Source organism: Ranitomeya imitator, chromosome 3, assembly GCF_032444005.1.
Source record: "Ranitomeya imitator isolate aRanImi1 chromosome 3, aRanImi1.pri, whole genome shotgun sequence".
Classification (NCBI taxonomy): Eukaryota; Metazoa; Chordata; class Amphibia; order Anura; family Dendrobatidae; genus Ranitomeya; species Ranitomeya imitator.
The window spans coordinates 819,355,598-819,379,910 of record NC_091284.1 but is presented as its reverse complement, the minus strand read 5'-3'; the positions used below and the strand labels follow the sequence as shown (position 1 = coordinate 819,379,910).

The 24,313-nt window shown below is 45.9% G+C and overlaps 1 protein-coding gene across 2 annotated transcripts in view; it reads right to left on the bottom strand.

Annotated features, from left to right (window-relative positions):
- The window catches only part of PAK1 (p21 (RAC1) activated kinase 1), a 69,225-nt gene extending 45,322 nt beyond the window's left edge, over nucleotides 1-23,903 (bottom strand). The window contains exons 1-4 of one of the 2 annotated variants that reach the window (XM_069759367.1): nucleotides 23,713-23,903; nucleotides 14,117-14,198; nucleotides 2,191-2,401; nucleotides 1,623-1,735 (exon numbers count right to left, since the gene is read on the bottom strand). In XM_069759367.1, the coding sequence (XP_069615468.1) occupies nucleotides 1,623-1,735; nucleotides 2,191-2,377 (300 nt within the window). In that variant the 5' untranslated portion in view covers nucleotides 2,378-2,401; nucleotides 14,117-14,198; nucleotides 23,713-23,903. The remainder of the gene's footprint in view (nucleotides 1-1,622; nucleotides 1,736-2,190; nucleotides 2,402-14,116; nucleotides 14,199-23,712) is intronic. The other variant, XM_069759366.1, reaches the window with a different exon arrangement.
- Between the last annotated feature and the right edge of the window lie 410 nt (nucleotides 23,904-24,313).

Here is a 24,313-nt window from a genome sequence, read left to right as displayed (position 1 = left end):
AGTTACGCTCACATGTCCTTTCCAGCCGGATGCTAGGTACAATAAAGGTACACCCACATGTCCTTTCCAGCCAGATGCTAGGCACAATACAGTTACGCTCACATGTCCTTTCCAGCCGGATGCTAGGTACAATAAAGTTACACTCACATGTCCTTTCCAGCCAGATGCTAGGCACAATACAGTTACGCTCACATGTCCTTTCCAGCCGGATGCTAGGTACAATAAAGGTACACCCACATGTCCTTTCCAGCCAGATGCTAGGCACAATACAGTTACGCTCACATGTCCTTTCCAGCCGGATGCTAGGTACAATAAAGTTACACTCACATGTCCTTTCCAGCCGGATGCTAGGTACAATAAAGGTACACCCACATGTCCTTTCCAGCCGGATGCTAGGTACAATAAAGTTACACTCACATGTCCTTTCCAGCCGGATGCTAGGTACAATAAAGTTACACTCACATGTCCTTTCCAGCCGGATGCTAGGCACAATACAGTTACACTTACATGTCGTTTCCAGCTGGATGCTAGGCACAATACAGTAACACTTACATGTCCTTTCCAGCCGGATGCTAGGTACAATAAAGTTACACTCACATGTCCTTTCCAGCCTGATGCTCGGCGCAATAACACTACACCCACATGTGCTTTCAGCAGGATGCTGGTTGCAATAATGCTATACCCACGTATTCTCCAGCCAGATGCTAGGTCCAATAATGCCACACCCACATGTCCTTTCCAGACGGATGCTAGATGCAATATTCAGCAACTTGAAGTCCGATTTAAGGCAGCTATATAGTAAAGCTGCAGGGTTCACCAATTTAGCTTTTTTTTTTTTTTTCAGATTTGTATATTTCAACATTTAGTGTACGTAAAAAATATGGCAATCCTGCATCACTAGCAAAGTGAGCGCTTTCAAGGCTCAATCCTCTTGTATGCAGGTGCTAATAGCATTCAGCACGTGTGCAGATACAAGATACTACTGCTTTTACATGTGCACGTGATAATGCTTCGCCCACCTGTCCTTTCCAGCTGGATGCTAGGTGTAAGGCTGTGTTCACACGTTCCGGTTATTTCGCGGTTTTTTCGCGGTTTTTCCCGATAAAAACGCTATAAAACCGCAAAAAAAACGCATACAATAAGCATCCCATCATTTAGAATGAATTCCGCATGTTTTGTGCACATGATGCGTTTTTTTCCGCAAAAAAAAATGCATCAGGCACAAAATCCGGACATGCTCTATCTTTTTGCGGTTTTTTGGCGGATTTCCCACTCCAAAATGCATTGGGAAGTGTCCGGAAAAAAACGCGGCAAAACTGCGGCAAAAACGCGTCAAAACCGCGGCAAAAACGCACGCGGTTTTCTTGCGGATTTCATGCAGAAAATGTCCGGAATTGTCAGGAATTTTCTGCATGAATTCCTGAACGTGTGCACATAGCCTTAAAGTGTTCTGCCCATTTGTCCTATCCAGCTGGATGCTGTGAGCAAATCTGCTCTGCTAGTCCATACAATGAACTTAATTTTGAAAACTGCTTTGGATGTGAATGGAATATTAAAAAAAATAATTTTATGCAGATTCATGTTGATGTTAATAGCTAAAAGTTGAATTATTTTCAACTTACAGTGAATTTCCCCGTCACGGGATCGAAGCCGACATGAAGGGTGTGTTCAAAGTCCGATGGCAGGGAGATCTCTGGCCTGTCCTTCTCTCTCTCCTTATCCCTTTTTTTGCTGGCTGAAAAAATAAAACAAAAAAAAACAACACGACTTGGTATAAGAAAACAAATACTTGTAATTGACAAAGCAAACAAAGATTCCAATACTCCAGGGCGGTTAAGAAACTGTCAGCAGCAGTGATCTGATTGGCCGCCTTCTCTCAGATGATCAATTTTTTCCCTGTTCTTTTTCCTTTCGTTCTATGTGGTTGCTTGCACTTAAGGTGCAAATAATGAGTGCCGTCCACGCTCATCCCTTTAAATCTTCCCATAAAGGCTTCACATGGCCTGTAAAGTGTTAAAATAGTGAAATGTTTTTTTTCTTCTTCAAGAAATAAGACCAATCTGGGTTTCTGGGTAAATCAGAGTTCAGAAGTCCCAATTAATAAATGGTCAATAATGAATTCTACATTTATACACATAGGGGGCGCTCTACAATTATTACACAGTCTATAGGTTTTGAGCAATACTGTACTTTTATCTCCGGTCCTGGGTAACATGTTCAGAAGCCTGTCCGCCTTCTTCTTCTTTTCTGGGTTAGGGGGAAGAGGCCTCGAGCCATGGTTTATATTGTCCTTCGCATTGGCCCCAATAAACGTACTGGTGATCCTCAGGGGCGGGGCTGGAGGTTTATCATTGACCTCTATACCATTGTCAGACATTTTTCTGAGATCGCAGAGCGGCTCCTGTGTCAAATGAAAGATTAGATGAGAAAATTCAACCATTATAGTAACCAATATCAGCACAGCATATTATATTGAAGGGATGATCCACTGTGGAGGACCCTTTAAAGGGTAAAATCTAAAGGATCGAGCTTTAAAAAGGAGTTGACCAGCTATGGACAACCTCTCATTAATGGGCACAATGAAAAAAAAAAATATAGTTCTTACCGATAACGGTATTTCTCTGAGCCCATGACGGCACCACGGAGAGAGGGGATCCGCCCACCAAGGACAGGAAACCTACGGATAAAAAGGCGGTACCACTCTCCTGCATCAGTTGTTTTACATAGAGAACGATGGGAGACTACTAAACATTTGTTAAATTTTAACTGTTTATCATAACGAGATACCGCGTGTTTAAAGACTATAAATAGACTATGGCACTAATTTGATGTGTGCACCCATAAGTGAAGGGAGGGAATGTACGGGTGCCGTCATGGGCTCAGAGAAATACCGTTATCGGTAAGAACTATATTTTTCTCTGATCGCCCATGACGGCACCACGGAGAGAATTGCATAGATAGTACATTCAGGGAGGGACAACCGCCTCCAGAACCCTTTTACCAAAAGTAAGGTCTGAAGAGGAGATTAGGTCCAATCTATAGTGCCTATAGAATGTGGATGGTGAGGACCAGGTAGCAGCTCTACATATCTGGTCTATGGAAGCTCCGGCCTTCTCCGCCCAGGAAGTCGCTACTGCTCTTGTTGAGTGAGCCTTAATCTCCCCGGGAACAGACATCCCACTTGCTGAGTATGATAGGCTGATGGCGTCCGTGATCCATCTTGCTATGGTGGCTTTAGATGCTTTTTTCCCCTTCCGGGGACCCTGGAAACACACAAACAGAGAGGAATCCTCCCTACTCTCTCTAGTGACTTCTAGGTAGTGTAAGAGACATCTTCTTACATCTAGTGTATGTAATGTTTGTTCCTCCTTATTTTTAGGATTGGGACAGAAGGAGGGGAGAGATATCTCTTGAGACCTGTGAAATTTTGAAGCCACTTTTGGGAGATATGCTGGGTCTGTTTTTAAAATGACCCTATCCTCTAGGAATTGTGTGTAGGGAGGGTTAGCTGAGAGAGCCTGTAAATCGCTAACCCTACGGGCCGAAGTGAGGGCGACTAATAGAGCTGTTTTGAGGGATAGATTTTTTATTGTAGATTCGTGTAATGGCTCAAATGGAGAATTAGTCAGGGCTTTAAGGACCAAGTTTAAGTCCCATTGAGGAACAACTTTTACTGGAAGAGGCCTTGATCTTCCTGCCGCCCTGATGAATCTAACGACCCACCTATTTGAGGCTAAATCAAAATTGAATAGGGCTCCCAAAGCTGCCACGTGAACTTTTAGGGTGTTAGTGGCTAAACCCATCTCCAACCCGTTTTGTAGGAACTCTAATATGGAATTAAGGGGAATTTCTTTCCCTATTTTTGCACCTGATGATGACAGAAACTTTTTCCATATCTTGCCATACTGTCTTGTTGTAACAGGCTTCCTACTTTGTAACAGAGTTGAAATCAAGCCCGGAGAGAACCCCCTGCTTTCTAGTAATTTCCTTTCAAGAGCCAAGCTGTCAAGTGCAAGTTCTTGACCTGCGGATGACAGACTGGGCCCTGTGACAACAGATCTTGGAGGTCTGGTAATACCCAAGGGACTGATATTGATAACTTCCTCATCCATGAGAACCAAGGCCTCTTCGGCCAGAACGGGGCAATTAAGATGACCAGCGCCCCGTCCTCCCGAATCTTCCTCAGCACCGCTGGAATCAGAATAAGAGGAGGGAAGGCATATACCAGATGGTGACCCCAAGATATCAGGAAGGCGTCCACAGCTACTGGGTTCCCCAGGGGAGATAGGGAGCAAAAAGAGGTTACTTTTTTGTTTAGATGACTCGCAAAGAGATCTAATTTGGGAACGCCCCATCTTTCTGTGATCTGGGTGAATATCGCCTGATTTAGTTCCCATTCCCCCTGTTTTAGACTGGACCGGCTGAGGAAGTCTGCTTTGTAGTTGTCCACTCCCCTTATGTGTAAGCTTGTTAGGGATAAGAGGTTGCTCTCGGCTATTTGCAGGATTGAATTGGTCACCTCCATTAGATTTTTGGAACGGGTGCCCCCCTGGTGATTTAGGTAAGATACTACCACCCGATTGTCCGACATTACTCTTACATGGTGAGAGTGAAGGACCCCCAAGAATTCCTGAAGGGCAAATTTTACTGCAAGGAGCTCCTTCATGTTGGAGGATTTGTTGACTGTGGATGGAGACCAAGTGCCCTGGGTTACTAGGTCGCCCAGATGAGCCCCCCACCCTGAAGGGCTTGCATCCGTAGTCAGGACTTTCGAGATCTGAATTACCCACGGGACTCCCTGGGAAAGATTTTCCTGCGATTTCCACCATGTTAGAGAGTGATTGGTGCGAGGAGATAAAGTCAACTGCCCGTCTAAATGCCCTCCTAGATGGATTTGCTCCGATAATATCTGCCATTGAAGTTCTCTTGAATGTAATTGGGCCCACTGGACTGCAGGGATGCAAGAGGTCATAGAGCCTAAGAGGGACATGGCCTGACGGAGTGTTATGGAGGGGAGAGATTGGGTTCTCGATACTAAACTTTTTAGTTTTTGTATCTTGTACTCCGGGAGACGACATTCCATCTTTTTGGAATCTAGAGTGAGACCCAGGTACTCCTGGACCTGAGAAGGCATTAGTCTGGACTTTCCCATGTTTATTAGCCAGCCCAATTCCTTCAGAGAATGCATCACTATTGCCAGTTGATCCTCGCAATGTTGCGGGGAGGAGCCTATCACCAAGAAATCGTCCAGATATGGAACGATTAGGGTATTTTCTTCTCTGAGGTGAGCCATTACCTCCGCTATCAGCTTTGTGAAAATCCTCGGAGCTATGGCAAGACCAAATGGTAGAGCTGAAAACTGGAAGTGTTTTAGGACTCCCCTGATGTGAACTGCCATCCTGAGGAATCTCTGGTGATCTTTGTGTATTGGGACGTGATAATATGCGTCCTTTAAGTCCAGGACCACCATGAAGCATTGGGGAAACAACATCTTGATAGATGACTTTATCGTTTCCATCTTGAATGCTTGAATCTCCAGGTAATCGTTTAGTTTCTTTAGATTTATAATAGTCCTGAAGGAACCGTCTGGTTTCTTCCTCAGGAATAGAGGGGAATAGTACCCTTGCCCTCTTTCTTGTGGGGGAACCTCCAGGAGTACACCCTTTTTTACTAACTCGATGACCTCGTTTTCCAGAGCCAGCTGTTCTTCTGCCGAAGATCTTATGGATGTCATCATAAAAGAGGGACGGGGGCATCTTTTGAATGTCAGCCTCAGGCCTGATTCTATAATGTTCAGAATCCATTGACTGGAGGTAATCTTTTTCCAGGCTGGAAGAAAGAGAGATAACCTCCCTCCCACCTGGGGCGAACCTTCATTGAGAAGGTTTTTTGTTATCAGTGGGGTTTTTGTTAAAGATGAACCCCTTGTTTTTGTTCCTCTTATCCTCCCACTTTCCCTGGCCTCTCCCAGGGTTCTTGCGGAAAAACCTCTTGTTCCGAAAGGGCTTCCGGTAAGAGGGGAGACCAAGGGAGGGAAAAGACTTTTTCTTGTCCCCGGCTTTTTCCAGGATGTCATCTAATGTGGAACCGAACAAAAACTCCCCTTCGCAGGGGATAGTACATAGTTTTGTTTTTGTTTGCAGATCGCCAGGCCAATTTTTAAGCCAGAGGGCACGCCTGGCCGCATTGGCGAACACTGCTGACCTGGCGGCTAACCTGATAGAGTCTGCTGAGGCGTCAGCCAGAAAAGCCGCCGCTCCCCTTATTACAGGTAATGTTTTCAGCATCGAGTCTCGGGAGGTTTTCCCTTTTAATTGACCCTCTAGTTGATTTAACCAGATCATTAGGGAGCGGGATGTGCAAGCTGCTGCCACTGCTGGTTTCAGGCCTCCTCCCGCTGACTCCCAAGAGCCCTTGAGGAAGGCGTCCGCCTTCTTGTCCATAGGGTCTTTTAGGACCCCCATGTCCTCAAACGGGAGAGCGAATTTCTTTGATGCTTTGGCTATTGCTACATCTAATTTGGGGGCTTTTTCCCAGAAGGAACAGGATTCATCCTCGAAGGGGTATTTCCTTTTCGGGGTTAGGAGAGTCTTTTTCATGGGTTTTTTCCATTCCTTTTTAATTAACGCTGCAATTGCTTCGTTAAGCGGAAAAGCTCTCCTCTTTTTTTGTTCTAATCCCCCAAACATGATGTCTTGTGCTGACTTTTTGGGGTGGGGGTCTACTATTCCCATAGTACTCCTCACTGCCTTTATGAGGCCATCAGTGTCCTCTAGCGGGAAACAATTGTGACCTCCTGAGGAAGAAGTGGATGAGGAGGATAAGGAGGAGGAGTCGGAGGATGCTGAACTCGCACTATCGCTGTCAGATTTAGAGACTGGGGACGGGGACCTGTGTCTGGTCCTTCTCCGTTTTTTTCCCCTTTTAAGGGATCTAAAGGTGTCTTCCACCTGTTCTTTAATCAGGTTTTTAAGATCTGTTGCAAACCCAGGCAGGCTTTCAGATACTGTTTGCTGTATGCAGGAATTGCATAGCTGCTTTTCCCATGCGGGTGGAAGATCCTCTTTACAGATGGCACAGGCTTTGTGCTTTGTTTTACCTACGCTTTTCCTCCCCTAAAAGAGACAAATAATAATCTTACTGTCTCTACTTTCACGAAGATCAACTTACCACCTCCAGGACCCATAAATACCGGTTGGGGATTCTCAGCCTCTGGCTTTTTCCCCGACGCCGTGCTGGACTCCTTGCTGTGTTGAGACCTTTGGCGTTCTTTGCCGGTGTCCTGGTAACTTTTCTGCTGTCGCCTTTTTTGCTGCTGCTGAGGCGATGCTGTAGGTGGAGGTGATCCAGGCAGGGGAGACGCCGGGTCGCTCATACTGCTGCTGGTCTGCTGCTAATAACGCTGGCTGCGCCTGATGCTGCGACGCTTAGTAGCTCCTAAGGCTCTTGCTGATAAACTGCAGAGCCGCTGAGAGGAAGTAAATCCCCCATTTTTAAAGCTCCCGCCGCTTTCCCCGGCGTCTGCGCAGTAGCGCTTAACCGACGGCGAGGAGCGCCTGCGCAGACGCTTCTTTGGAACGCCCAAGCGACCTATCTTTTGGCGACGCCTGCGCAGTAGCGCTCAGCCGACGGCGAGGAGCGCCGAACGCCGACGCCTCGAGACCAGCGCAACTCCTGGCATGCGCCGTACTCACAAGATGGCCGCCCGGAGTGCAGATATGGCGCTGCTGACCGGCACCCCCGGTCCTATGCAGACCCTACTGCGTGGCTCTGCATACCCGATGGCGTGCAGTGTGCAGGCTGACGCGTGCTAGGGGAGGGCCACGCCGCACCTCCCGCAACCACAGAGGGACCCCCCTGGATGTTGCCGCTGCTGCATCTTACCTGGGGAGGTGACCGCGAACTCCTTGTCACCTCCCCCGCACACCCTGTCGGCCCACTGGCTCCCAGCGGTGGCGCTTCGGATCACCACCCTAGCCGAGGCAGAGGGACCCCAGCTGCCTGAATCGGACTGGTTGGCCCCGGAATTCCAACGACGACTGGTAAGTCCGTAGGTCTCCCATCAAGGACAGGAAACCAACTGATGCAGGAGAGTGGTACCGCCTTTTTATCCGTAGGTTTCCTGTCCTTGGTGGGCGGATCCCCTCTCTCCGTGGTGCCGTCATGGGCGATCAGAGAAATATATATATATAAAATAAAATACAATATATAATAATAATAATAATATTATTTATATATATATATATATATATATATATATATATATATATATATATATATATATATATATATATATATATATATATATATATATATATATATATATATATATACACACACACACATACATACAGTGCAGACCAAAAGTTAGGACATACCTCATTTACATATTTTTCTGCATTCTCATAACTATGAAAATTGTACATTCACGTTGAAGGCATCAAAACTATGAATTAACAACTTAACAAAAAAGTGTGAAACAACTGAAATTATGTCTTATATTCTAGGTTCTTCAAAGTAGCCACCTTTTGCTTTGATGACTGCTTTGCACACTCTTGGCATTCGAGTAACCCTCGACTCTGCCCTGTCCTTCAAACTGCATATCTAATCCTTTACGACCTCCTGCCGCCTCCAACTCAAGAATGCTCCAGAATCCCTTCTTTCCTCAACCTTGAACCTTAAACTGTTAGTGCCCTCATCATCTCCCACCTCGATTACTGCAATATCCTCCACTGCTAATGCGACGCCCGCTAGGGCCATGGGGTTCTTAAAGGGTTGGTCACGGCAGCAGTGACTTGGTCCGTGGCCCTGGGCGTGCAATGAAATAAAAGGGATGGATGATGGAAATGAAGTTTGTAGGGGAAAAGGTTAATTGTTCGTGACGCCACCTGTGGAATTCGGCTATAAATGGTCAACGTTGCTTAAGGATATGGCTGGGGCTGATGGTGTTGCAGCTGGGATGGTTCTGCTCCCCATAGGCGGAGCGGGGGTCCCAGGGCTACCAGGACAGTCTATGAGGGGTTGTGGATGTTTGGGTGCTGGAATAATTAGAGGACACCATGACTGTAGTTTCTTTACCTTTAATTGCAGATGCAGTCCGGGGCAATGATGACAGGTGATCTTGGAGGACCGGGCAGCCTGGAAGCATTTCAGGGTCCCCCTAGCCAGGTGGGTTTGGAGGCCTTACCTTTGCGCTGCTCCCTAGGTCCTTGATGCCTTATGCTCTATTCAGGTCCCTCTCTGAGTTAGTCCCTTAAGTGGAACACTACCCGCATGGCAGGCAGCTCGAGCCTTTTCCAGGTGTCACTTCCTCATGGTGACTCCAGGCTCTAGTTTGCTGCTGTGCCGTCGTGTGTCAGTTGTGCCAGGCGACCTGCCATCTCTTGTCCTCTGGATTCAGTTGCTGGGCATGCAGTTCCCACACAACCACGGACTCCGCTGTCCGGTCTTTTACGCTCAGTCCTGGGGTGAGCTCAGTCGCAGCTCCACTCCCAGGCTCTCCTCACTTACCTCCTCTTCCTTCACTGTCTCTGACTGACTAACTAACCCCGCCTCCAGACCAGAACTTATAGGGAAGCTACCCTGGAACTGGGTTCAGAGCGCCCCCTTCTGGTCTGGAGTCACAAAAGTGTTCCATGCTAGTGTTACCTGCCAAGGGGATCCCTCTCTGCTTCCAGGCATGACATCACCCCCTGTAAGGGAGGCAATGCCACTGTGGCAACCGGACCCCATGGGGTGCCACACCAACACTCTCGCATCTCTCCAGTCTGCCCTTAACTCTGCTTTAGGACTAATCCACCTCTCTCCTCCTCTGCAAATCCCTTAATTTTTTCCCTAGTTCTCAATGTATCCAATTCAAACTAACATTGACCTACAAAGTGCCCATAGTCTGTCTCCTGCATACAGTGGCATGTAAAAGTTTGGGCACCCCTGGTCAAAATTACTGTCATTGTGAACAGTTAAGCAAGTTGAGGATGAAATGATCTCTAAAAGGCCTAAAGTTACAGATGACATTTTCCTTAATTCTTCCTTGGAGAATTCCTCCAGTTCTGTGCGACTCCTTTGTCTTGCTTCCTCTACTATTTTGAGGTCTAGCCACAGACTTTCAATGATGTTCAGATCAGGGGACTGTGAGGGCCATTGGAAAACCTTCAGCTTGCGCCTTTTGAGGTCTATTGTGAATTGTGACGCGAGTTTAGGATCATTATCCATTTGAAGAAGCCATCTTCTTCCTCTTTAGCTTTTTTTTTTTTTTTTTTTTTTTTTTATAGATGGTGTTATGTTTGCATCAAGAATTTGTTGAAATGTCATTGAATCCATTCTTCCCTCTACCCGAGAAATGTTCCCCATGCCATTGGCTGAAACACAACCCCAAAGCATGATTGATCCACCCCCGTTGGACTCAGGAGAACAGCGGCGTTTCCACCGGGTTTACACACAGATTGCAGACATCAGCCGCGTGTAAATTAAATCAACTCGTCAATTATTTTTTGCACGATTCCTTGTAGGCAAAGTGTGAAATCTGCTTAGATTCTATAACACCTGCGGATTTTGCCGCACGAGCCGGAATAGTAGTTCTGCCTGGAGTGCTCTTTTAACCCCTTCACTCCATTTGATGGACAGGTCGCTGTGCCTAAAGCCAAAAAGTCTAAAAAGTGTTTCCTGAAGTGGATTTCTCTCTCATCACATATTTTAGATCTCCAGAAACCGTAAAAACCCTGAACAGTAAAGTGCCCTTGACTTTAATCGGAGCGCCCCCCCCCCCTAGGCAGAAGGGGGGCATGAGAACCCCAATATCAGAATATTCACAGGTGGGCTCAGATCTGAGAAAGAAGACCCCCTCAATGCAAATTCACAAAGGGGAGGGCTGATCTGACTTCGACCACCCCTTTCCCCTTTAAGAGGGTGATGCATTTTTAGACTAAATAGAGCCCCCCCCCCCCCCCCCATTTTCCAGGGGTAATTTCTGAAATGGCTGAAGAATTTGCTTCGAAGGTGATAAGGTGCAATGCTAGATGTAGCCTATAGACAAGAGGGGCATCATTTATTGCACCCCCCCGCCCCCCCATTCCCTTCCATAAGAGTAATTGGTTTCCATCTCATGGAGAGGAGGCCATGGCCGCACTCAGGAGGTTGCAGACTTTATTCCGATGAGAATCTGGAGGCGACACCGGCGCTCACACCAGGCTGTGCCCGGGCACCACACGATATTCGGGACAAGTCTAATAACCCAGGCCGGGGGCGATTTACAGCTTATAAAATATTTAGCACTGAATGTCCGTAAAGATGAAGGGCCCCCGGGGACCCCAGGCGGACGCATCGCCTGCAGGTCAGCGTTTTGTGCTGCTGCCCAGGAGACACCAGATGGCACATGGAGGGTGGGGGAGACGCCACAGAAGACACCAATTTGCATCTAAAAAGGTGACCAAGCGGCAGCGAAATCACCTGCTCCCTAATCCCAGAGGACAGAGCATCGGCAGTCTGCAGAGCATTACTCCACCAGATCAGTCTGCAGAGCATTACTCCACCAGATCATCAACAGTCTGCAGAGCATTACTCCACCAGAGCATCGGCCGTCTGCAGAGCATTACTCCACCAAAGCATCGGCAGTCTGCAGAGCATTACTCCACCAAAGCATCGGCAGTCTGCAGAGCATTACTCCACCAAAGCATCGGCAGTCTGCAGAGCATTACTCCACCAAAGCATCGGCAGTCTGTAGAGCATTACTCCACCAATGCATTGGCAGACTGCAGAGCATTACTCCACCAAAGCATCGGCAGACTGCAGAGCGTTACTCCACCAAAGCATTGGCAGTCTGCAGAGCATTACTCCACCAAAGCATCGGCAGTCTGCAGAGCATTACTCCACCAGATCAGTCTGCAGAGCATTACTCCACCAGATCATCAACAGTCTGCAGAGCATTACTCCACCAGAGCATCGGCCGTCTGCAGAGCATTACTCCACCAAAGCATCGGCAGTCTGCAGAGCATTACTCCACCAAAGCATCGGCAGTCTGCAGAGCATTACTCCACCAGAGCATCAGCAGTCTGCAGAGCATTACTCCACCAAAGCATCGGCAGTCTGCAGAGCATTACTCCACCAAAGCATCGGCAGTCTGCAGAGCATTACTCCACCAAAGCATCGGCAGTCTGTAGAGCATTACTCCACCAATGCATTGGCAGACTGCAGAGCATTACTCCACCAAAGCATCGGCAGTCTGCAGAGCATTACTCCACCAAAGCATCGGCAGTCTGTAGAGCGTTACTCCACCAAAGCATTGGCAGTCTGCAGAGCGTTACTCCACCAGAGCAGCAGTCTGTGCAGAGCGTTACTCCACCAGAGCATCAACAGTCTGCACAGAGCATTACACCACCTGATCAGCAGTTTGTGCAGAGCACTACACCACCAGAGCATCAGAAGTCTGTGCAGAGCATTACTCCACCAGAGCATCCTAGAGGACAGCGCATAAGCTGCCTCAAGAGCGTTACGCTAGAGTAGCAGCAGTCTGCAGAGCATTGCACCAGAGCATGAGACTGCCCAAAGCATTACACAAAGCTTCAGCAACCTGCAGAGCATTACACAACCAGAGCATCTCATAGAACAGAGCACCAGCAGTCTGCAGAGCATTACAGGGACAGAGTATCAGCAATGTGCAGAGCATTACAGGCACAGAGCATCAGTAGTCTGCAGAGCATTACTCCACCAGAGTATCAGCAACCTGCAGAGCATTACACAACCAGAGCATCTCATAGAACAGAGCACCAGCAGTCTGCAGAGCATTACAGGGACAGAGTATCAGCAACCTGCAGAGCATTACTCCACCAGAGTATCAGCAACCTGCAGAGCATTACTCCACCAGAGTATCAGCAACCTGCAGAGCATTACACAACCAGAGCATCTCATAGAACAGAGCACCAGCAGTCTGCAGAGCATTACTCCACCAGAGTATCAGCAACCTGCAGAGCATTACTCCACCAGAGTATCAGCAACCTGCAGAGCATTACTCCACCAGAGTATCAGCAACCTGCAGAGCATTACTCCACCAGAGTATCAGCAACCTGCAGAGCATTACTCCACCAGAGTATCAGCAACCTGCAGAGCATTACTCCACCAGAGTATCAGCAACCTGCAGAGCATTACTCCACCAGAGTATCAGCAACCTGCAGAGCATTACACAACCAGAGCATCTCATAGAACAGAGCACCAGCAGTCTGCAGAGCATTACAGGGACAGAGTATCAGCAACCTGCAGAGCATTACTCCACCAGAGTATCAGCAACCTGCAGAGCATTACTCCACCAGAGTATCAGCAACCTGCAGAGCATTACTCCACCAGAGTATCAGCAACCTGCAGAGCATTACTCCACCAGAGTGTCAAATGATGCAGAACGTTACAGCCCCAGAGCATCAGACTGCGCAGAGCGATACACAAGCAGTGCACACTTAAAGGGGTTGTCCAGTTATATAGCAATCTAATTACAGCATGTAATGCAGCCTATTAAGATAATTGTCAGCAACTGATAGAAAAGTATCAAAACCTGTGCTTGCTGTCAGTGACTGGGAACGTTCCTGTATAGATGCGGTCTGCTCACAGCTGATTGCTTGTTACAATTGTATCCAGTCCAGGAAATCCTCTGTGAGCTAAGCATCTCCTGGATTGATGATGTGCTACAATGTATCATCCGGTCTGTTTAGCTCGCAGAGGATGGTCTGGACCGGACAGATGTTTAATAAACTCTCAGCGATGAGAACTATGGCAGCCTCTGGATGTAGATATGGAGGCTTCTATTCACTGACAGAATGCAGAGAGCTTGAAACTTGGTGAAATTGGAAAAATAAAGTTGCAGACCAGATATATTATACACCAATTTATAGAAACCTCCTATATGGGGGAAACTTAGATCTGTCAGAGAGGCCATGTGGTGTTCTCTGTTAGCAGCCAGCGTAGCACAACGGCGGCATTCTTCAGGGCAATTACTGGAAGTCCAGGAAAATCCCAGTTCTTCCACCCGATATCCAGATCTGACAAAGTGCAGATTTACATGTAGATGATGCAGAGCATTTGGCACAGTTCTAGATATGTGGTTTTCCTACGGAAAAACAGGTAAAAAACAAACCAGAACAGATCAGTCGCAAATTCAGCTCTGCTACATGTCAGCAGCTCCTCGTATGACGCCGCGCAGAGTGGGATTACCGGCCCTATAAGACATCAGTGTGTAATAGGTTAATGTGGGCTTAGCCGTAGCCACCTGTAACAATGCAAATTATATACAGTCTTAGGAGAGGCAGCAAATGACAAACTCGGCTCTGCTACATAGCTAAAATAAATCAAAACATGTGGTCCCTGCACCGATGATAAGGGGGAACAACTATGTCCCAGCCATATATTATTATTATTACATTTATTATTATAGCGCCATTTGTTCCATGGCGCTTTACATGTAAGGAGGGGTATACATAATAAAAACAGGTACAATAATCTTGAACAATACAAGTCATAACTGGTACAGGAGGAGAGAGGACCCTGCCCGCGAGGGCTCACAATCTACAATGTCACAGGACAGACAGACAGATGAGACATATGTGAAAGTAGAAACCCGGAGTCAAACTTTAGAATTCTTTAAATATTGGGAAAAATCTATTTAAATTTGCAATATTTTAAAAATTCTGGAAATATTCCGGGGTGCAGACATTACCCCTAGACACCAGCTAAAGTCTCCTGAACAGGGCTGACTGCAGGGTGATGTGGGGAATCAGAGGAAAAGTCATAGAAATTCCTCGTTTTGGCTTACCAACACTGATGTACACATATACAAGCACATATTATATTATATTGAATAATTATATATATATATATATATTATTTTTATTTTTTTCCAACGTTCTTTTTTGGATTTTTAATTATTTCCCTTTCCCAACACATAGTAATATTTTACACGGCAGACATGGCGGCCTCCAGCAGACCCTCGGCTGCCATGACCGCTCCATTTCCACCCCACTCCCAAATTCCGCTGTCACAATGTAAGTGTGGACAGGTTCCTATTCACCGACAGCAAACAGAAGCTGAGAAAACAACATCTCGCTTTGACCTGTCACCTGGGATACAAGTAGGTGACAGGTCGGCGTTTGATAGGAACAAACAGGAGTGCAGGTCGCAGGTGATCGATAGTCGCCTGATCGACAAATAAACCACTCCCTGTTGTCCGTTCACACACAGAAGTCTCTGGAAACGCTACAAAGCAAATATACATATATCGGGGGTCCAACCACATTTTGATCAAAAGGCAAAAAAAAAAAAAAAATGGAGCATCGCCCATAGCAACTAGATTCCATATCAAATAAGCAGCATTCCACTTGGTTGCCGGGGGCAACGACTCCATCTTGTATTTCCTTAATGCAGAACACTGGACCATGTTGCCCATAGCAACCAACAAGAACAGGGTTAATTCCTTCAGGACACCTAACATGGCCGCCACAGATAGAGCGTCACAGGAAACATTTTGTTCCCCCTCACAACAAGCCGTCGTGCTAAATATATCAGCTGCTGAGCTGATTATAAAAAAGGTGTCTGAGCCGGCGTCACACGGCAACCGCCAGGTATCTACATGCCAGCGCACAGGAAAAGCGGCCCTGTCATCAACGATACCCCTCATAAGAGTGACCGTCGCCCCTACTGGACCCCAGTATAGTCTCCAAGGGACACTGTGGTTTGGTTTGTGGAAATGTTTATAAACCAGGAAGATTCTGTACAGGGAACTCCCAAGTGAGGAAAGGGCCAACCAATATGGCCGTCATTAACTCTCCCATAGGAAGCGCCACTCAGCTTTCCAAAAGCCCTGAATGGCTCACAGTCATGGCCGAAAGTGTTGGCACCCTTGAAATGGTTCCAGAAAATGAAGAAGTATTTTCCCCAGAAAATTATTGCTGTTACACAAGTTTTATTCACAGGTTTAGTTCCTTTGTGTGTATTGGAAAAAAAAAAAAAAAAAACAGAAGAAAAGGTAAATTGGACAAAATTTCACAGAAAACCCAAAAAATGGGTAGGAAAATATTGTTGGCACCCTCAACTTAATATTTAGTTCACCCCCTTTGGAATAAATATCTGCAATTAACCATCCACAAGCTTCTGACTCCTCTCAGCTGGGATCCTGGACGACTCTTCTATCACAATCTGCTCCCGGTCTCATATTTCGTCTTCCCCCAACAGCTTTTGTAAGATCTCTCCACAGGTGATCAATGGGATTTAGATGCGGACTCATTGCTGACACTTCAGAATCCTCCAGCGCTTTGTTTCCATCCATTTCTAAGGCTTTCTGAAGTATGTTTGGTGTCACTGTCCTGCTGGAAGACCCATGACCTACGACACACACCCAGCTTTCTGACACGGGGCACTATATTACCACCCAAAATCCTTTGACGATCTTCAGATTTCATGATGCTTTGCACACAGTCAAGGAACCCAGTGCCTGAAGAATCAAAACATCTTTCAGCCTCCACCATATTTGATTGTAGGTACTGTGTTCTTTTCTTTGTAGGCCTCAATCCATTTTCAGTAAACAGTAGAATGATGTGCTTTACCAAAAAGCTCTATCTTGGTCTCATCTGTACACAAGACGCTTTCCCAGAAAGATTTTTGGCAAACTCACTAATATTTTGGCATAGTGTTGCATTTCATTCAAAAGTCACCGAATCGTTCTCACCAACGCTGATGCACCCTGACCCTGCAGGAAGCTTGAATTTCTTTGGACCTTGATTGGGATTGCTTATCCAACGTCTGAACTATCCTGCATTACAACCTTTCATCAATTTTTCTCTGCCGTCCACGTCCAGGGAGATTAGCTATAGTGCCATGGGTTGTAAACTTCTTGATTATGTTGCGCACCATAGACAAAGGAACATCAAGATCTCTGGAGATGGACTTGTAACCTTGAGATTATTGATATCTTTCAACAATTTTGGCTCTCAAGTCCTCAGACCGTTCTCTTCTCTTTCTGTTCTCTTTGCTTAGTGGCACACACAGACATATAATGCGAAGTTTGAGTCAACTTCTCCCCTTTTTATCTGCTTTCAGGTGTGATTTTCATATTGTCCACACCTGTTGCTTGCCACGGGTGAGTTTGTACAAGCATCACATGCTCGAAACAAAGTTGTTGACCCACAGTTTTGGAAAGTAGCCAACAATTTTGTCCTTACCAGTTTTGGAGTTTTATGTAAAATTATGTCCAATTTTCCTTTTTTTTTTTTCTCCTCTGTTAATCATGTGTATAACAAGACATGTGTAACTGCAATAATTTTCTGGGAGAAATACTAAAGGGTGCCAACTCTTTTGGCCATGACTGTACATACCATAATGCTTTCATGTTAATAAAGGTATGTGAACATTTAAGGATCATGTCTGGAGAATCCCTTTAAGGCTCTCATTTATCAAGAGCAGATATCTGGTGAAGGAGAGCACAGGGTAATAACCACTTAAGATGCAGAGTGGCCATTTTTTTATGGCCTTGGGGACTTAAGAGGCCTTGAAAGCTCTCAGTCTGCCATTACTCTGCTAATAAACAGGTCGTTTTTTACTCCACTGCCTGAACGGTTTCCTCATTCACTTCATTAATTATTGATCGACTCAATGGGAGTGAAGTTATCACCCAGCATTGGATATATTAACACATTTCACTGTTGGCCTTCTATAACCTCACGTAATGTACTATTACTGGCGGCATAACGAGTTAACAAAGAATCTGTCAGTGAGCTTCTTCTGATAATCAAAGGAGAAAGTTCATAACTTATCCACCGAGATGCTCTGAGCTGATTTAACCATCAACATTGAATGTGCAGAGAAACAAAGAGCCTATAAAAGCAAAACATTTTTACTGAAACCAAATTGTAAAAATTACTTTTAACCTCAAATACATGCGTTGAAGAAAAAAAAAAAAAAAGTGCCAGTAGTGGACGACTCCTCTTAGAAAGCAAAATAGGATTAACCTACACCGGATCAAAGCTCCAAATCCTCTGCAAAGATAAAGGTGAAGGATAAAACCTCTGCCTGTATACGGATTATATTAGTACACAGTGTGCGCCCTCTAGTGGTGGCTGCAGAATCTCATACTTTTGATCTTTGGTTCTGTAGGGGGGAGTTGGAGCAATAAGCAAGAAAAATGGAGCTAGAAAGATTTATTAAGAAAAGGAGAAGCTGGACTTTGAATCTGAAAACAATACAATGATAAAAAATAATCACAGAGATTCACTTTAAAGGGAAGGATTCTACGTTGTGTAACTGCTATGAGTCAATGGTCTGGTGTATCAGCGCAGGATCAGCGGAGGTGAGAACTTCGCTCAGACGTCTGCTCCGTTTAATATTTAGAAATCTGACGTCAGCCGGACAGGAAACAATCGCTTATCAATACGGTGAATGGGGCAGGAAGGTCAGTGCTTCAGAGCAGAGGGTCACGGTGTACCCCCTCTTTCCCATACCATCCTGCTGTGGGATGGCATGCTCTGCTAAAGGGATGGTCCACAAATTGGAAAGCCCCTTGAATGCTGCGCACGTACACACAGGCGCTGGTTCAATTGTATCGGCTCCAGGTCTCCCGGCGATCGTTTGACATCGTTATGTCACGTGACCGCTGCAGCTAATCAGCAGCTGCAGCCTTCACTATTTTATTAGATCCAGGATCGGATTTGGCCACAAGGGAAGAGATGATTCTCCGGTGGTCCCCACCCCCCCTATACCAGCAGATTCTCTATGTACAGAGATCATTCATGTAAGAAACCAACCAGATCGACATTAAACAGAAGAAAGCTGCGTCTAGGAATGAGGTCAATACAATCAATTCATGTAGCGGATCAATGTTACTGGTGGGCACCGGGCATCACTGCGACGATACTGGTTAGAAAGGAAGACCATTCTGACGGAATATTGATGAACAGCAGCAGATGATTAGCTGCAGTGGTCACATGACATGATAAAGTCATGAGAATACCAGAATCACTGGGACAGCCCCAATGTGGGAAACGAGGGAAGATTTTCAAGGTAAGCCCCAGCCGGTTACCCAAATAGTGGATTGCCCCTTTAAGTATATAGACCACCAGACACACAGTATAGACAGCTTATAGTTCATACATACAGCATGTCCACTGTGCAGTATATACAGTCCCTACTAGCTATATATAGAGTATGCGCAGTCACAGTATACAGTCATGGCCAAAAGTTTTGAGAATGAGACAAATATTAATTTTTCCAAAGTCTACTGCTTCATTTTTTCTAATGGCAATTTGCATATACTCCTGAATGTCAGAGTGATCAGCTTAACAGCAATTACTGTACTTGCAAAGTCAATATTTGCCCAGAAAATGAACTTTAACCCCCAAAACACATTTCAACATCATTGCGGTCCTGCCTTAAAAGGAGCAGCTAACACCCTTTTAGTGATTGATCCATTAAAGGCCCCGTCACACATAGCGAGATCGCTAGCGAGATCGCTGCTGAGTCACAAGTTTTGTGACGCAACAGCGATCTCAGTAGCGATCTCGCTATGTGTGACACGTACCAGCGATCAGGCCCCTGCTGTGAGATCGCTGGTCGTGTCGGAATGGCCTGGGCCATTTTTTGATCGTTGAGGTCCCGCTGACATCGCTGAATCGGCGTGTGTGACGCCGATTCAGCGATGTCTTCGCTGGTAACCAGGGTAAACATCGGGTTACTAAGCGCAGGGCCGCGCTTAGTAACCCGATGTTTACCCTGGTTACCATCGTTAAAGTAAAAAAAACAAACGCTACATACTTACCTATCGCTGTCTGTCCCCGGCGCTGGGCTTCTCTGCTCTGGCTGTGAGCGGCGGGCAGCCGGAAAGCAGAGCGGTGACGTCACCGCTCTGCTTTCCGGCCGCTGTGCTCACAGTAAGAGCAGAGAAGCCCAGCGGCCCTGCGCTTAGTAACCCGATGTTTACCCTGGTTACCCGGGGACTTCGGCATCGTTGAAGACAGTTTCAACGATGCCGAAGTTTTTCCCCTGATCGTTGGTCGCTGGAGAGCGGTCTGTGTGACAGCTCTCCAGCGACCAAACAGCGACGCTGCAGCGATCCGGATCGTTGTCGGTATCGCTGCAGCGTCGCTAAAGTGTGACGGTACCTTAACACAGGTGTGGGTGTTGATGAGGACAGGGCTGGTGATCAATCAGTCATGATTAAGTAAGAATGACATCACTGGACACTTTAAAAGGAGGCTGGTGCTTGGTATCATTGTCTCTCTTCAGTTAACCATGGTTATCTCTAAAGAAACACGTGCAGCCATCATTGCACTGCACAAAAATGGCCTAACAGGGAAGAGTATCGCAGCTACAAAGATTGCACCTCAGTCAACAATCTATCGCATCATCAAGAACTTCAAGGAGAGAGCTTCCATTGTTGTCAAAAAGGCTCCAGCGCGCCCAGGAAAGACCAGCAAGCGCCAGGACCGTATCTTAAAACTGTTTCAGCTGCGGGATCGGACTACCAGCAGTGCCGAGCTTGCTCAGGAATGGCAGCAGGCTGGTGTGAGTGCTTCTGCATGCACTGTGAGGCCGAGACTCTTTGAGCAAGGCCTGGTTTCAAGGAGGGCAGCAAAGAAGCCACTTCTCTCCAGAAAAAAACATCAGGGACCGACGGATATTCTGCAAAAGGTACAGGGAGTGGACTGCTGAGGACTGGGGCAAAGTCATTTTCTCTGATGAATCCCCTTTTCGATTGTTTGGGACATCTGGAAAACAGCTTATTCGGAGTAGAAGAGGTGAGCGCTCCCACCAGTCTTGTCTCATGCCAACTGTAATGCATCCTGAAACCATTCATGTGTGGGGTTGCTTCTCAGCCAAGGGAATCGGCTCACTCACAGTCTTGCCTAAAAACACAGCCATGAATAAAGAATGGTACCAGAATGTCCTCCAAGAGCAACTTCTCCCAACCGTCCAAGAGCAGTTTGGCGCCCAACAATGCCTTTTCCAGCATGATGGAGCACCTTGCCATAAAGCAAAGGTGATCACTAAATGGCTCATGGAACAAAACATAGAGATTTTGGGTCCATGGCCTGGAAACTCCCCAGATCTTAATCCCATTGAGAACTTGTGGTCAATCATCAAGAGACGGGTGGACAAACAAAAACCAACAAATTCTGGCAAAATGCAAGCATTGATTATGCAAAAATGGACTGCTATCAGTCAGGATTTGGTCCAGAAGTTGATTGAGAGCATGCCAGGGAGAATTGCAGAGATCTTGAAGAAGAAGGGTCAACACTGCAAATATTGACTTGCTGCATTAACTCATTCTAACTGTCAATATAACCTATTGGTACTCATAATATGATTGCAATTATATTTCTGTATGTGATATAAACATCAGACAAACACTAATAAAAACCAGAGGCCAGCAGATCATGTGAAAATATAATTTAGGTGTCATTCTCAAAACGTTTGGCTATGACTGTACACTGTGGAGTATATACAGTCCCTACTGGCTATATATAGAGTATGTGCAGTCACACAGTATACACCGTGGAGTATATACAGTCCCTACAGGCTATATATAGAGTATGTGCAGTCACACAGTATACACTGTGGAGTATATACAGTCCCTACAGGCTATATATAGAGTATGTGCAGTCACACAGTATACACTGTTGAGTATATACAGTCCCTACAGGCTATATATAGAGTATGTGCAGTCACACAGTATATACTGGAGTATATACAGTCCCTACAGGCTATATATAGAGTATGTGCAGTCACGCAGTATACACTGTGGAGTATATACAGTCCCTACAGGCTATATATAGAGTATGGGCAGTCACACAGTATACACTGTGCAGTATATACAGTCCCTACAGGCTATATATAGAGTATGTGCAGTCACACAGTATACACTGTGGAGTATATACAGTCCCTACAGGCTATATATAGAGTATGTGCAGTCACACAGTATACACTGTGGAGTATATACAGTCCCTACAGGCTATATATAGAGTATGCGCAGTCACACAGTATACACTGTGGAGTATATACAGTCCCTACAGGCTATATATAGAGTATGTGCAGTCACACAGTATACACTGTTGAGTATATACAGTCCCTACAGGCTATATATAGAGTATGTGCAGTCACACAGTATATACTGGAGTATATACAGTCCCTACAGGCTATATATAGAGTATGTGCAGTCACGCAGTATACACTGTGGAGTATATACAGTCCCTACAGGCTATATATAGAGTATGGGCAGTCACACAGTATACACTGTGCAGTATATACAGTCCCTACAGGCTATATATAGAGTATGTGCAGTCACACAGTATACACTGTGGAGTATATACAGTCCCTACAGGCTATATATAGAGTATGTGCAGTCACACAGTATACACTGTGGAGTATATACAGTCCCTACAGGCTATATATAGAGTATGCGCAGTCACACAGTATACACTGTGGAGTATATACAGTCCCTACAGGCTATATATAGAGTATGTGCAGTCACACAGTATACACTGTGGAGTATATACAGTCCCTACTGGCTATATATAGAGTATGTGCAGTCACACAGTATACACTGTGCAGTATATACAGTCCCTACAGGCTATATATAGAGTATGCGCAGTCACACAGTATACACTGTGGAGTATATACAGTCCCTACAGGCTATATATAGAGTATGCGCAGTCACACAGTATACACTGTGGAGTATATACAGTCCCTACAGGCTATATATAGAGTATGGGCAGTCACACAGTATACACTGTGCAGTATATACAGTCCCTACAGGCTATATATAGAGTATGCGCAGTCACACAGTATATACTGGAGTATATACAGTCCCTACTGGCCATATATAGAGTATGGGCAGTCACACAGTATACACTGGAGTATATACAGTCCCTACAGGCTATATATATATAGAGTATGCGCAGTCACACAGTATACACTGCGGAGTATATACAGTCCCTACAGGCTATATATATATATATATATAGAGTATGCGCAGTCACACAGTATACACTGGAGTATATACAGTCCCTACAGGCTATATATAGAGTATGCGCAGTCACACAGTATACACTGTGGAGTACATACAGTCCCTACAGGCTATATATAGAGTATGCGCAGTCACACAGTATACACTGTGGAGTATATACAGTCCCTACAGGCTATATATAGAGTATGTGCAGTCACACAGTATACACTGTGGAGTACATACAGTCCCTACAGGCTATATATAGAGTATGCGCAGTCACACAGTATATACTGGAGTATATACAGTCCCTACAGGCTATATATAGAGTATGCGCAGTCACACAGTATACACTGTGGAGTATATACAGTCCCTACAGGCTATATATAGAGTATGTGCAGTCACACAGTATACACTGTGGAGTACATACAGTCCCTACAGGCTATATATAGAGTATGCGCAGTCACACAGTATATACTGGAGTATATACAGTCCCTACAGGCTATATATAGAGTATGCGCAGTCACACAGTATACACTGTTTGTAGAGTATATAGAGCGCAGGAAGGAAATAATTCTTGCTCAATAAAACCACCAGAGACCATATACAGCGGCTTCTCCCAGCACAGGTCACCCTACAGCCGCACACAGGGCCGCCACTCTATAGAACCCGCCGGCTCCCCGGATAGAACGCTCCATTCTGGGCTCAGTGATACAATGTAACAAGCTGTGGAGGTCACGTGACTTCACCTGTCCAGGTGTCCAGCTCCTCCGACCCGGCCCGCACCGCTCTCCTCACAGCGGCGGCAAAGCCCGACACACGGTCCCGGGAGCAGCTCCGTCCGCACCGACTGTCTCCATACACCACCGCCGCCGGTCCTCACCGCTCACCCCGACTGCTCAGTGTCCACAGCCGCTCCACGATCCTCCACACCCACCACAAGCTGCAACCAATCCGCAGCTTCTTCACCACAAGACACAATGTATCACTCCTCCTTCCCAACTAGCAAACCACAGCTCAGAAAACGCTCCTCAGTATAACGCCACCGGCACCGAGCCTTCATCATTGACTAATCCACAGTCACACAGTGATGTCCCAAATATGTGACTGACCACACATGGTGCACTATATGGTAATAATACAGCTAATACAATGTATATACTATAATACTGCCCCTAACTACAAGAATATAACTACTATAATACTGCCCCTATGTACAAGAATATAACTACTATAATACTGCCCCTATGTGCAAGAATTTAACTACTATAATACTGCCCCTATGTACAAGAATATAACTACTATAATACTGCTCCTATGTACAAGAATATAACTACTATAATACTGCTC